The sequence below is a fragment of the Mustelus asterias genome, chromosome 6 (genome assembly GCF_964213995.1).
Source record: "Mustelus asterias chromosome 6, sMusAst1.hap1.1, whole genome shotgun sequence".
Taxonomy (NCBI): domain Eukaryota; kingdom Metazoa; phylum Chordata; class Chondrichthyes; order Carcharhiniformes; family Triakidae; genus Mustelus; species Mustelus asterias.
This window is the reverse complement of record NC_135806.1, coordinates 95,982,909-95,997,756: the sequence shown is the minus strand read 5'-3', so window position 1 is coordinate 95,997,756 and position 14,848 is coordinate 95,982,909. Positions and strand designations below refer to the sequence as shown.

Here is a 14,848-nt window from a genome sequence, read left to right as displayed (position 1 = left end):
CTTTTTACAGTATGAAACCAGGGGGCTGTATTTTCATGTCTCAAGGAATTAACGTAGATAGCGGATGAAAATACAAGTCCTAGTCAACATGCCGGTCTCCCGATGCCAATTCCAATACCAGTGAACTTCACCAGGGCAGGGGATGGCAACCCAGGGATCATGCCCAATCCATTAATTGCTCTCCAAGCAACCCTACTCCTTAACAGATGGGTCAAAGCAGCCAAACAGAATTAGGGGGAAACACCTGAGCTCAAAGAAGGCAGGAGTTGGCAATGGGGGCATCAGTGGCAATGAGAAGCAACATAATTTGCAGGACAGGATGAGAAGTCACATGACACCAGGTTATAGTCCAACAGATTTCTTTGAAATCACAAGCTTTCGGAGTGCTGCTCCTTCGTCAGGTGAAGTCAGCAGTGATCCGAAAGCTTGTGATTTCAAATAAGCCTGTTGGACTATAGCCTGGTGTCACGTGACCTCTCATCTTGTCCACCCCAGTCCAACACTGGCATCTCCACATTGTACTCTGCAGGAAGGATAGAATCCTAGGTATCAGGAATGCAGAGGAGGGGTGAAGGACATCCCATTGCTGGATTCCCCCAGGTGCAGGGGATCATTGATCACATCCATCTGGACATCAAGGCATCCAGTGACCAACTAGTGAGATTCATTCACAGGAAGGGTTTCCATTCCCTCCACATTCTGCTGGTCTGCATCTCCAACAAGATTTTTTACCATGTGTCTACTCGCTTTCTTGGCAGCTGCCACAACTCCTTTGTCCTCCATCAATCCAGGTTGTCGCAGCTCTTCATTCTACATCTAAAATTATATGGATGAATTCTAAGGAACAAGAGTTTTCCCTTGAAGATATGGCTGCTCATCTCTTCACGAGAGCCAAACAGAAGTACTGAGATGGTACAACCAAGCCATCTACTCACAAGCGCAACCATTGAAAAGGCCATCAAGCTTCTGAAGATGTGTTTTTATGCCTGTACTGATCCGTTGGCACATTCCACAATGCAATGGTCTCAGTCATTATGGTGGTATGTTGTGATCGCCATAGCATGGTTCTCCAGAGAGGTGTGGACCTTGAAGAGGGTGAGGCCTTGGAGGGACAGAACTCATTGAAGGAAGAGGAGGAGAAACAGGATGCAGATGGGAAAGTGCAGAACGCTGAGGTGCATTGGCTGCACAGGGAGTTGGCCAATCACAGCAGAGGCTCAGGAATATTTCAGCTGTGCTGTTCTGATCCAGGAGGAATGGCATTGTACTCACTTTTGAGCTGCCTATGCCAACACTTCCATTGAAGACAATCTGGAAAATTAAACTCTCAGCACCGCTGCAGGAAATGACATCTGCCCTGAAATTTCATTGTCACTATAAACGAACCCTTGCTCACTAATGATACTTCACAGTAGAAGGAGTGAAGTTTAATTTTGTAAATCATTCCATCCTCCCATAGCAACACTGAAGATTGGATCGCACTCACATTTGTAGTATACCCAATGTTGCTATGGAGTTAATGATGGGAAATATGTTGTACATTGAGAAGAAAATAAGAAATAAGAAATAGGAGCAGGAGTAGGCCATCTAGCCCCTCGAGCCCGCCTTGAGTTGTAGAAATTTAGAAAAATGAACCCTTGAGTTGTAGAAATTTTCCATACACAAATTTAGTGACATGGAGGGACTGCAACTGCACTCCAATTAACTTTTTTGGGGGTCTATCTTGCACAGTGTCAATCAAAATCTAATTTATCACTCTGATGGTGTACAGTGTGGCACAAATAAGTGCTAAGGATTGTTTGCAGCAACCTAAGTGCACGAACAACGCGATATCAACAGGTTTAGTATATATACTTAGGTAACACTACACAATTGAGTTATTTTGAGATTTATATGTACATTTAAAGTCAAACAAAACAATGTGCACTTAAATTCACTAAATATAATCGCCCCACAAGTCCTCAGAGGTTCCATTAATCTACCACAGTAACATGGGAATGGGAATAGGCCATTTATGCCCTCAAGCTTGTTCCATCATTTTATAAGATTTTGACTAAGGTTGAACCTAACTCCTTATGGCTGCCTTTGTCCTTGATACCTTGGAATAACAACAATCTGTCAATCTCAGATGAAAAATCTAGAATTACCACTTTCAGAAGAGAGTTCCAAACCTCTACCACCCTTTGAGGAGAAGTGTTTCTTAATTTCACACCTGAAAAGTATGGCTCTAATTCATTAACAGATTCCCCTCTTTAAACTAAAACATTTTTATGGAAATTCCAAGAACAATCTTCAAATTGATCGAAAAGAAACAAAATTGTAAAAAATAATTTCCCCTTCTGTCTCACATTTTAGTCCAACCATTCATAGGTCCCCGATTCCTCTTTCTTTAAACAAAAACTATATTTTCCTTCTTTTCCATTTATAAATAATTACAAAGCGAAGAAAATATTGGTTTTCGATATCTTCATTATAACAGAAAGCATCACTCTTCCAGTACATCTAATAATTTCTTGGAGCAGCACATCTCATCGTAAAACAGCCTGACAATTCGTGACTTTATTTTGGAAATCTTTTGACTGTCCAAAATTTCCTTTATGCTAGCAAGGACAATTAACTATTTTTCAGTGACACCCTTGGTCGAATGAACACTGTCCGAAAGAGAGCAGTTATCCCATAGCATTCTATGGGCAAACTTTTCTCAAATTGCCTCTTGTATAGGATTAACTTCAATCTTCACCCAGAAATTGGTGAGCCTGTGGAATTCACTATCACAACAAGCAGTTGAGGCCAAAATATTATGGGGGCGATTCTCCCATCGGGACTTCAGGTGGGGGCTGGTTCGGCACTATCAGGGTTGGGGGGGCGGGTTTCATGGCTGGGCCCGAACATGGTCAGGGGGCCAGCGATTGGGCTGTGGGGGGAGGGGAGAAATCGCAAGCTTGGCGATGCAGAGGTCACGGGGCTGGCCAGTGATCAAGCGGCCAGCAGACAGTGGTCACTGCGCATGCACCGATCTCGGCGCTGACAGATCGGCGCATGCGCACTGGCCCATTCAGCGCCTCTCCAGCGGGAATAAGCCCCGCCCACTGATTTACAGTGTGATTCACGCTAGTGTACTCTGCAACGCACAGAGTGTAGGAGATTCATTTTGAAACTCCCACGGAAAAAACAGCGTGATTTACTCCAGTTTTCATGCTAATTCAGCACTTATTTTTGGGAGAATGCCCCCTATATGTTTTCAAGAAGAGGTTAGATATAGTTCTTGGGGTGAAGGGTATCAAAGGATATGGGGGGTAGACAGGACCATGCTATTGAATTGGATGATTAACCATGATCATAATGAATAGCGGAGCAGGTTCGAAGGGTCAAATGATCTACTCCTGCTCCATTTTCTATGTTTCTATGTATTAGATAAGTACACCTCCACACCTTTTGCTTCCACTAAAGCCAGTGTTTCAGCAGATAAGGTGCTCTTAATTACCATTTTTAGTAGCCAATGGACAACATTTATCGTTCTTTCCCACCAAAGAATACAATAAACCTTATTGTGCTATAATATCCATCTGGAAGAGTGGCACGTGAAGCATCCCTAAAAATGATGAACCTTATATCTTCTGGATCACCCAAGGCTGGAAACTGCAGTGCACATTTCTCTGAATTTAATTTCTTGAATGTTTTATTTGTCCTCAGAACGTCCTCAACTATAGCATGTTTCATCATAGTACTGAGTTCCAATACGTCATGCCTGACTTCAGGTTTCGTCTGAATACACAACCAGTTCAAATGTTCATCAAATTTCTTACTTGGGTTGTTTCTTTCTTGGATGCAAGATTCACTTTTTGAGAGGACTGGCCTGATTTACTGGAATATAATTAACATTTTTTTTTCAAGTAAGATTGTTGATTCAAGGTCAGTCCCGACTTATTCTGTTTAATGGCTAACCCTATATATTTAAAGGCCCCCAAAGCCTGATTTCCAACCTTAAATTCCTATATTTTACCTATCATCCGTTGCTCAAATTCTGCAGAACATCCCAATAGCAAATCATCAATATACGTTATAAAGATGCTTGCTAATGTCTCCTTGTGATACCAAAAGAACTTTGCTGGGTCTGTCTTTAGCTGAACACAATCTGTTTTCAGCAGGACAAACTTAACAGAGAAGTACCATACCGTTGACGCTTCATTCAACCTATAAACACACTTGCTAAATTTTCAGTTTCCCTTCTATATTGCCAGCTTCTTTTGGCGGTTTCATAAACATTTCCCTTTGAAATTTCTCATCTACAAAAATGCAGCTTTTATATCAATCAATTTACACTCCCAGGAATATGTTGCTAAAAGAGCCAAGAAAATTTTCAAACAAGCTTTTCCTGCAGCAGGGGAGTCCACTCTGACATCTTGATCACCAAGTGTTTCTTCAAAACCGCGAGTTACTAGTCTAGCTTTAGCCTTATACGTGTCATCAGGAAGTATCTTTTCTGTGCATATCCACCTGTGTAATAAGGCTGGCTGTCCCCTGTCTGGTATTTTAGTGGAAACACCAAATTCTTTCCAATTCTTTGTTTGGCATCCTTTATCAATTTATCTTCTAATTTGTTAGTAATCACGAAAACATCTTGATCATCAGGGCTTCTACTTTTGGTAACATTCCCAGCCTGATCTATGGTCTTTGTTCTTGTCAAACTACAACTCTACTCACCCTATCTCTTTCTGGACTACTGCCACATGATTGCTCTCTCCTATGACCAGAGTCTCTTTCGCAAGTCTGTGATCTTTTCCTCAGGCCATTATCACTTCCAGGTCCCAGTTCAGAACTCAGTTTGTTTTCTGGTCTTCCACATTTTTACCTCATTTTGCCAATTCATGTATCTTCCCTTCTGTTCCTCATCTTGCACATGCAACCAGTGTTTGTATCTGAGAATGGCTTTTCCTATTCTCCCTACAATGGTGGCATCCCTCCATGCACTGCCCCCTACTAGCATTCATATTACTCTAGAGCCAACTTTGGGCAGTTGACCTTTGAATAAATAGTCTTATCCTGCACTTAGTCATAGAAGTTTACAGCACAGAAACAGGCCCTTCAGCCGCCTTTTTTTTAAACCCCTAAGCTAATCCCAATTGCCTACATTTGGCCCATATCCCTCTATACCCATCATACCCATGTAACTATCTAAATGCTTTTTAAAAGACAAAATTGCACCCGCCTCTACTACTACCTCTGGCAGCTTGTTCCAGACACTCACCACCCTCTGTGTGAAAAAATTGCCCCTCTGGACACTTCTGTATCTCTCCCCTCTCACCTTAAACCCATGCCCTCTAGTTTTAGACTCCCCTACCTTTGGGAAAAAATATTGACTATCTAGCTGACCTATGCCCCTCATTATTTTATAGACCTCTATAAGATCACCCCTCAGCCTTCTGCTCCAGAGAAAAAGGTCCCAGTTTATCCAGCCTCTCCTTATAACTCAATCCATCAAGTTCCGGTAGCATCCTAGTAAATCTTTTCTGCACTCTTTCTAGTTTGATACTTCAGTGTCATATTGTTCTTATTCAGTCATCCCTTTATCTGCCAAAATCTGTTCCTCGTAATTATCCAACTTACGTGTATGTGAAGTACATGATGCCTTTTCAGTTTCTATTCTGTAAATGTATAGTCCGTGCCAATTAGCCTTGAGGAATGTGCCCTAACAGTTCAATTATCATGTTGCAAAACTGTTGTGCTTCCATCACTGCCTATAACTTTACATGGACTTTTCAATTCTTTTTGTACTTCTCTTTTGTAACGTACCATGTCCCCTGAATTAAAATGTATTTCTGATGGTCTCATGCAGTGCTGAAAGGCTCACCGAATTTTCTCTGAAACCTCAGCCTTGATAAATGCCTTTTTCCCTCACATGTAGGGCATTCAAGTGCTCAGAAAAAAATGAACTAATTGTAGTCCCTTACAAAGCCAGGGGATGATCCCATATCACCAAAGGTATTTTTGGATTTCTCCCATAAACTAATTGATAGGGATTGTAATCCCCAACCATTTGAAGTGAATTATTTGCATGGACTACCCATGCCAGGGCAGAAGTCAGTTTTAGCTCGGTTGGTGGCTAAGATTTTGTGAAACGTCTTATCAATTACCACGCGATTTCTTTCACAAATCCCATTACTAAAGGGACTTTCCACTGAGGTGTTCATTACTAGGATGTTCATATTTTCACACATACTTTTAAACACATCACTGGCAAATTCCTCTCCATTGTCAGTTAGGAATTTAGCTGGTGTTCCTAGTCCAATTAGAGTCATAGGGTGGAATTCTCCCCTACAGACCACACCGGAAATCCAGCGCTGGGAGACCCTGGCGGGGCCATGAATCCCACACATCGCCCTTCACGAAATGCTCCCAGCCAGCCGCGCTAAAAAAAAGCCCAGTGGGATGGGAGAATCGCAACCATAAAGTCATAGAGGTTTACAGCATGGTAACAGGCCCTTGTCCATGCTGCCCAGTTTTGAACCACCAAGCTAGTCCCAATTGCCTGCATTTGGCCCATATCCCTCTATACCCATCTTACCCATGCTTTTTAAAAGACAAAATTATACCCATCTCTACTACTGCCTCTGGCAGCTCATTCCAGACACTTACCACCTTCTGAATGAAAATTTTGCCCCTCTGGACCCTTTTGTATCTTTCCCCTTAAACCTATGCCCTCTAGTTTTAGATTCCCTTAGCCATTTTTCCATTACCTCGTCCACAATTACCTTTTGGTCTTTAGAATGCATTAATGTTGACGGACTGCATCTCTTTACCATGTCCATGAAATGTAAGAGAAAAATATTTTTTTCCTTATCCCAAACCTCAAGTCCATTGCTACAATTTCATTAAAGTCTCTTGCTAATGGGAGACTCATTATGGGCCGTGATGGTGCCCTTTTGTTTTACATATATTGCATTTCTCACTTATCTCAAAGTTCATCATCCATTACCCCTGCATCCTTCAGTAGAATTTTTAATCTATGACAAAATGGATGGGCAAACGTTCTATGTAGTTTTAAAGACTTTTCTTCTTTAAACTCCTACCTCCTGATGTCATTGACACTTCTTTAGCACTGTGATTAGAAATGTACGGCCTTGTTAAAGGGATACAATTATGTCCAAAATTGTGCAAATTCTAAGTCTACAGATTTCTCAAAAATAATTGCCTTATTGTATTCTATATCTTATTTCAATTGAATGGCTCACTCAATAATAAAGATATTTCACTGGATGCCACATTCGTGCTGATAATGTGGTTTATGCCAGCTATTTTACATGGAGTCACCACTCAGTTTAGTGATTTTAACGTGTCATCATTCCCAAACCTCATTTTCCTTAACCTTACTTCAGTTTTTATACTTAAAGAGTCTAGGTAACACTTTAACCAATCCATTCCACATACCTTGGATGCACACCCACTGTCAGTACAGTACAGAAGCAAAGGCTGAGCAGCAACGGTCAAGAAGAGGAATTGTAATTTGAATAGACAAAACCCCTCATGAGTGTAAAGACAAAGATTATTGAACAGAGGAAATCCCAAGCACAAATTCTACCCAGAACAGCATGTGCGATATAATTCTCATTCTGTATTGCAAGTTACAGCTAAGGCACAAATCATTGTTGACCCTTGTATGAAACTTAATAAAATATCACTATACCATATTGAAGTCATATGAACTATTGCCCAACAGCACTATTTACTAAAACTTATTTATAATGTTCAACTGTCTATCGTCATCTGACAGCATGGTGCTCATGGAATACTATATCGAAAGAAACATAATGGTAAGACTGACTGCAGTACTGGGTTCAAGTTCACTTGTAGCCCAGATGAAGCAGATACCTAATAATTGAACATTAGAAAACATTTTAATGAGCATTAATGCTAAAACTGCCATTTTTTAATTGGATTTAGGCAAGCATAATAATTGATCCTTGGAAAACAGCCCCTTTTGAATTACAAATGAAAGCACTCAAGTAAACAAATACACACAGTCACAGTGGACTTAATTCATATGCAATCAAAAACACTGGATTTAGTAGTGGAACCTATGTAATTCACATTGCATATCTAATATTAGAAAGTAGAGATAAAATTTACTTATAACACTAAGCTAGGAGGGAGTTGCAAACAATCACAGAGATTCATCAAATGCTGAGGAGGGTTGGATGGATCTAGATATTTCAGGAAATTAAGCTAAGAAATAGCAAATGCAATTCAATATAGTTAAGTGTCAATTTATGAGATTAGCAAAGGAAAATAAACATTTGAGCTATAGATAAAATGGTCTTGTCCATGGGACACAGTTGGAAGAAATTTGCAGATATTGGTGGTGGCATAGTTTATGGCAGTGGTAAATAGATAATTTTGGGCTGAACAATATGTAATACTGAGCCTATGCAAGACATAGGCTTTGACCTAATTGGGAGAGTAATGTGCAGTTCTGCTTGTCACATTATTAAAAGACCATTATGACACTGGAAAACATGTACCAAAGTGTTGTCTGCAATCAGATATCTAACTCAATAGGGTGTTACCAAAGTTGAGTTAACTTGCACTAAAGAATATGAACCAATGTAAGTTACTATCGACATATGCAAGAACCTTGAGAAACTACTTAGCATGACTCTGAGAATAACAAGGTGGCATGGGATGCAGCTTTGAAAAGGAAAGGAGAATGGACAGATTAGAGAGAACCATGTCATGAAGATGATGCTGAACATTTGGGATGAGAAGCGATTTAGATCTGATACAGGCTTAACTTTGAATGCTGATAATGAGTGGTAATGGGAAAGATGGCAAAGGAGCAAGAGAAGGGATTGGCCAAAAATCATTGTGAAGTATTTAGAGATAAAATCCAGGGTATTATCAAGTTAGCCATCCACCTCCTGACTCAGGTAGTGTTAAATGTATCTTGCCTTGGTTGACAAGGAGACCTGCAAAGTGTTGAACGTTTTCCTGGAGAATAGCATGAATAAATTGATCACTATATTGAACATGTCAAGTGCAATGCATGTGGCAGATGCTTTTGAAATATCAGGAACGTACCCCATGTGGTCGAACCTCTAGCAATAAGATGATTGATGGTAACAGTAATTTTAAGGGGTAACTGAAGTAGGATTTGTCAAGACAAACAAATAAGGGTTATAATTAGCAAACTGTATTTGCAAATAATTAGCAAATACTTTCCAGGTATCACAGCAAAAACAAGTGGTTAAAAATACATTGAAATAAATACATAAAAAGCAGAATCAAGTTTCTGAAAATTAGCCTTACGTCCACAGCCCTTTTAATGAAAGGTATCTGAGTGCCACTGTCAAGGTCTTCATTGATTATCAGTCGTCTGGCCCACTGTCCAACCCGGACAACTCCACTACCATGAATCAGAACCATCAACTTGTCAGGGTTGGTTATGGCATCTTCACTCATATAGATGAAGCTTTTTGGTTCATCTTCTGTAGCATCCACCTGAATTTAATACAAGCAAATGGGGTTTTGAAAATCATGCTGGAGTGTATCAAAATGATAAATATAAAGACTCACAAAAAGGTTACAGAATAGAAGGAGGCCATTCGACCCACTATGTTTGTACCAACTCACTGCCAGAGCAATTCATTTTGTCCCACTCCCTGTCTTTTCCGCTTGGCCAGTAGGTTTGTTCATTTCGGATAATTATTAATTCTCCTTTGAAGGCCACAACTGAATCTGCCTCCTTCACACTCTCAGGTGCTGCACTCTGGATCCTAACCACTTGTTGCATGACAGAATTTGGCCGGAATTCCCATTGACAGCAGTGGGACCAGAGAATCCCGCCACTCGCAAATAATGCGCCACCTCCCGCCAACAGGAAACACACGGCTAGGAGGCCAGAGAATCTCACCTATAATCATTCATGTAGCCGTTACTTCTTTTTGCCAATCACCTTAAATCAGTTTTGTCTGGATGTTATTCCTTCCATGAATGAGAACAATTTCTTCCTATCTACTCCGAATAGCCCTCTCATGATTTTGAACACCTCCAATACATGTCCTCTCAACCTTCCCTTCTCCAAAGAAGTTAGCGCCAGCTTCTTCAATCTATCCATGTAACCGAAGTTCCCTTTCCCCAGAAACATTCTCGTGAAACTTTTCTGAAAATGACCCATTGATCCCGATTTTCTGTTTCCTGTTAGTTAGCCAATGTTGTATCCATGCTGTCATGAAGATGTGCTTTATGCCAAATAATAATTTCCACTGGTTGGAATCCTGGATTGAACTTTTAAAAACAGACTTTTTTAAAGCACAGACTAAAGTGACTTGAACTCACAGCCCAAGATGGCTAGCCCAAATTTACATTACTATAAATTGCACATTCCAATTAATTGGAGTGGAGTCAGTCTGTCTACAAAACCTAAAGACAACTCTAGAGGAGTATGAAGAACTCACATCACCTAACTGATTAGCAAGGCATCTATGGCAATAAGGCGGCATGGACAAGTTAGGCCGAAGGGCCTATTTCCATGCTGTAAATCTCTATGACCCTATAACTCAACTGTCAGAGACAGACCTCAAGACTAATCAATTGGGCAATGGGACTCTGGCTAAATTAGCTTCGAGACATGAGCTAATCAAGTCTCCTTTGGAATACACAAAAAATGTATTATTTTTTAATCCCCCTGGCAGTTGTAAAAGGAAAGTCACATGACAATCCAATCCTTCTTTATTTTAAGCATATGTTTTCTCAGAGGAACTGAGGATAAGTAGCTTAGGGAGAAGACCGAAGCAGAGTTCCTCCAGCCCCAATATTTTCCAGCCCAATACTAAGCTTCGAGCATTATTTGTTGGCTGTGATCAGCCAGGGACTTCTTAAAAGAATCCGACCCAACCTTACCCTCTCCGAAACAACAAGTTGAAGTTAGTTTCATTTTTCGATTGGAAGCAACAAGACCATCAAATTCAGCCTGAAGCCAGCAAACTAGACTGTTTAAATTTTTACATTTTTATGGACGTTAATTTGGCTCATTTATCCTTCCACACTCTGTGATCTGTATTTGTGTGTGTGTGAACTTCAGGTGTGGAGTATGCGTGTGTGTATGTGTGCACGCACGCATGTGTGCGCACGTGCGTGTATATGAGTGCGCAAAAGTCAATGCATAACCTCTTTATTAAACTTAAGAAAATCTGTCCTAGTGGTTTTTTATGATCACAATGCTGGTTTATGAATTGGTAAGTATATCTTTTTCAAACAAAAAATCCCACTGTACTCAAATGAAGAGAGGGCAAAGAGGGGAGCCATTCAACCCCTCCTCACCTGATGTAATGACACTAATATATCACCCATAACACCAGGAGCTCTTAACCTGTGTAGTAACCTTTATGTGACACCTTAGAGTATTTTTGGAAATCTAAATAAAGAACATGTAACAGTTCCCCTTTATCCACACTTCTTGTCACATCGTCAAAGAACTCTAATAAATTTGTCAAATGCTATTGTCTTTTTTCAAAATTCATTCAAGGGATGTGGTTGTATTGCCCAGCCCTAATTGTCCCTAAGAAGATGGTGGTGGTGAGCTGCCTTTTTGAACCGCTGTAATACACCCACAGTGCTGTTTGGCAGTTCCAGGATTTTGATAGTGTCAGTGAAGGAATGGCAATATATTTTCATGTCAGGATAGTGAATGGCTTGGACGGGATCATACAGGTGATGGTTCTCCTATGTGTATGTTGCTCTTGTCCTTCTAGGTGGAAGTCGTTGTGGGTTTGGAAAGTGCTGTCTCAAGAGGCTTGGTGGATTCCTGCAGTGTAACTGAAATTGTGTGTCAATGATGGAGGGAGTGAATGTTTGTAGATGGGTGCCAATCATGCAGCTACTTTGTCCTGGATGGTGTCAAGCTTCTTGGGTGTTGTAGAAGCTGCACTCATTCAGACAAGTAGACAGTGTTCCATCATACTCCTGACTTGTGCCTTGTAGATTGTGGACAGGCTTTGGAGAGAGTCAGAAGGCGAGTTACTCACCACAAGATTCCTAGCCTCTTACCTGCTCTTATAGCCATAGTATTTATTTATATGGTTAATTCAGTTCAGTTTCTGGTCAATGGTAACCCCCAGAAGGTCGATAGTGAGAGAATTCAGTGATAATAATGCCACTGAATGTTAAGGTGCAATGGTTAGATTTACTCTTGGAAATTGACATTGCCTGGCACTTGTGTTACTTGTCACTTGGCAGCCCAAGCCTGGATATTGCCCAGGTCTTGCTACATTTGGACATGGATTGCTTCAGTATCTGAAGAGTCATGAATGGTGCTGAACATTATGCAATCATCAGTGAACATCCCTACTTCTGAACTCATTTTAGAGGCAAGGCCATTGATAAAGCAGCTGAAGATGGTTGGGCCCATGACTCTACCCTGAGGAAGTTCTATAGTGATGTCCTGAGCTGAGATGATTGACCTCCAACAACCCCAACCATCTTCCTTTGTGTCAAGTTTAACTCCAACCGGTAGACTTTGCCCCCTGATACCCATTGATTCCAGTTTTGCTAGGGCTCCTTGATGTCACATCTGGTTAAATGTGGCCTTCATGTCAAGGGCAATCACTCTCACCTCACCTCTGGAGTTCAGCTCTTTTGCCCAGGTTTGAACCAAGGCTGCAATAAAATCAGGTGCTGAGTAGTCCTGGCGGAACTCAAACTGAGCATTTGTGCGCAGCTTATTGCTAAGCAAGTGCCATCTGATAGCACTGTTGATGAATGACCCCTTCCATCACTTTATGATGATCAAGCAGACACTGATGGGACGGTAATTAGCTGGGTTCAATTTGGCCTGCTTTTGGTGGACAGAACATATCTGGGAAACTTTCCACATTGACGAGTAGATGCCAATGTTGCAGCATTACTGGAACAGCTTGGCTAAGGGCGTGGCAAGATCTGGAGTACAAGTCTTCAGTACGACTGATGGACTATTGCCAGGGCTTGTAGCTTTTTTGCGATAACCACTGCCTTCAGCGGTTTCTTGATATTACGTGGAGTGAATCAAACTGGCAGAAGATTGGCATCTGTGATGTTGGGGCTCTCTAGAGGAGGCCAAGAGAAAACATCCACTCGGCACTACTGGCTGAACATCGTTGTAAATGCTTCAGCCTCATCTTTTGCACTGATATCGCCAACTGGGGGAGCCCAGCATATTTGCGGAGTCTCTTCCACCAGTGAGTTGTTTTTACATCATTCATGACTGGATGTAGCAAGACTGCAGGGCTTAGGTCTGATCCATTGGTTGTGGAATCACTTATCTCTGTTTATCACTTGCTGCTTGGCACACTAAAGTATTGACTCTGACTGACTGTATTTTTAATTTCCTGAATAATGGATTCTACCATTTTTCCATAGGCAGATGTTAAGCTAACTAGCCTATATGTTCCTGCTTTCTGTTTCTCTCCTTTCCTGAAGGAAAGAGTTACATTTGCATTTTCCAATCTGCTGGGATCTTTCCAAAAACTGGAAATTTTGGAACATTAAAATAAATACAACCACTAACTCTGCAGCCAATTCTTTTGAGACCCTGGGATGTAGGCTATCCAGTCAATGGGGCTTGTCAGCCTTTAGTCCCATTAGTTAAGAAACCATTAACAGAAACCAACAAGCTAAAACATCTCGAAGAATAATTTGTTTGAAACCAAATGGTATATGATTTTTTGGGGGGGGGGATGCTACACAAAGAAAGAGGAAATGAGTTCCATGAACCTGCTAAACCTGACAGGGTTAGCAGTGGCGGTCACAAGCAGACACATTACTGTGGAATGCGCTCCCCACCACCCATCCCCCCCTCAGAAAGTTAAGTCCCAAAATGTTTTTCTTTGTCTTTGTCAACAATTAAGTCTGCTGATGATGACAGGAAATAAAGAATGCACATTCGGAACGAGATTTTACAACTGGTGGCCTGACAGACCAGCTAACAAAAATGGGATTATACTGAAACAAGCTTCTTAAATGTTAACATTCCCCAAACGAATGGCTCACCAACGATGCTGAAAATTTTATTTGTATGTAGCAACTGAATTAATGTGCATGAATATATTGCACAAGTTTAACTTACCGGGAGATGAACCTTCTTCAAATGACATTCATTTTCTAAAAGTTCATAAACACAGTGGGTGATAATCTGCAAAGATAAAATTTTATCCAAGAATTATACATACATTATTCATACTCAAAACGATCTGTATAAGGAGAACTCTTAATTATCCAGGTTTGCCTCATCCCTGCTTTTGGTCAGGGTTAGCAACACTTATCTTTACTGTTCAGATCCTGTCGGAAAGATCAGCTGATTTGCTGGATCAATGCTCTCTATACACCTGTTCTGAATTCCAACTATTATGAATCCAAATTGTTGACCAAAAATACTCCCTTAAGAGGTCTCCTAACTATAGAGCGGTGCTCTAAAAGCAGCATGCACTTATCTCCTGCAATCTTATTGACAGCTTCCACAATGCTAATTCCAGCTAAATCAATACTGAGCCAAGGTTTTTTAGTAAGCAATGGTGATGGTGAGCAGAGTGCAAGTTATATTCAACACACTCGGCTCACTGGCACTGGAGAACATTTAAAAAGGCAAGATCTGTATCTGTAGTTGTACAACAGTGATCTCAGTGGAGACTGCCAATGAGATCACTGGAGATGAATACGTGCAGTCTTTGGCATTTATCTCTATAAGCAGGAACCTATTGGCTGGAGCATTTGCTGGCTGTCTTTCAGGTCTGAGGTGGAAATGACAGCTTAAGTTGTGAGCAGATACACAAGTACATTTGAGCTCGCAGATCAGTTGTTCCAGCACCAGCTGATCCTACCA

General features: G+C 41.0%; 1 protein-coding gene across 3 annotated transcripts in view; it reads right to left on the bottom strand.

Moving 5' to 3' along the window:
- Window positions 1-14,848, bottom strand: part of arb2a (ARB2 cotranscriptional regulator A) — a 511,621-nt gene that overhangs the window by 424,211 nt on the left and 72,562 nt on the right. For all 3 annotated transcript variants that reach the window (XM_078214787.1, XM_078214789.1, XM_078214788.1), the window contains exons 5-6: window positions 14,096-14,161; window positions 9,304-9,495 (exon numbers count right to left, since the gene is read on the bottom strand). In XM_078214787.1, the coding sequence (XP_078070913.1) occupies window positions 9,304-9,495; window positions 14,096-14,161 (258 nt within the window). The remainder of the gene's footprint in view (window positions 1-9,303; window positions 9,496-14,095; window positions 14,162-14,848) is intronic.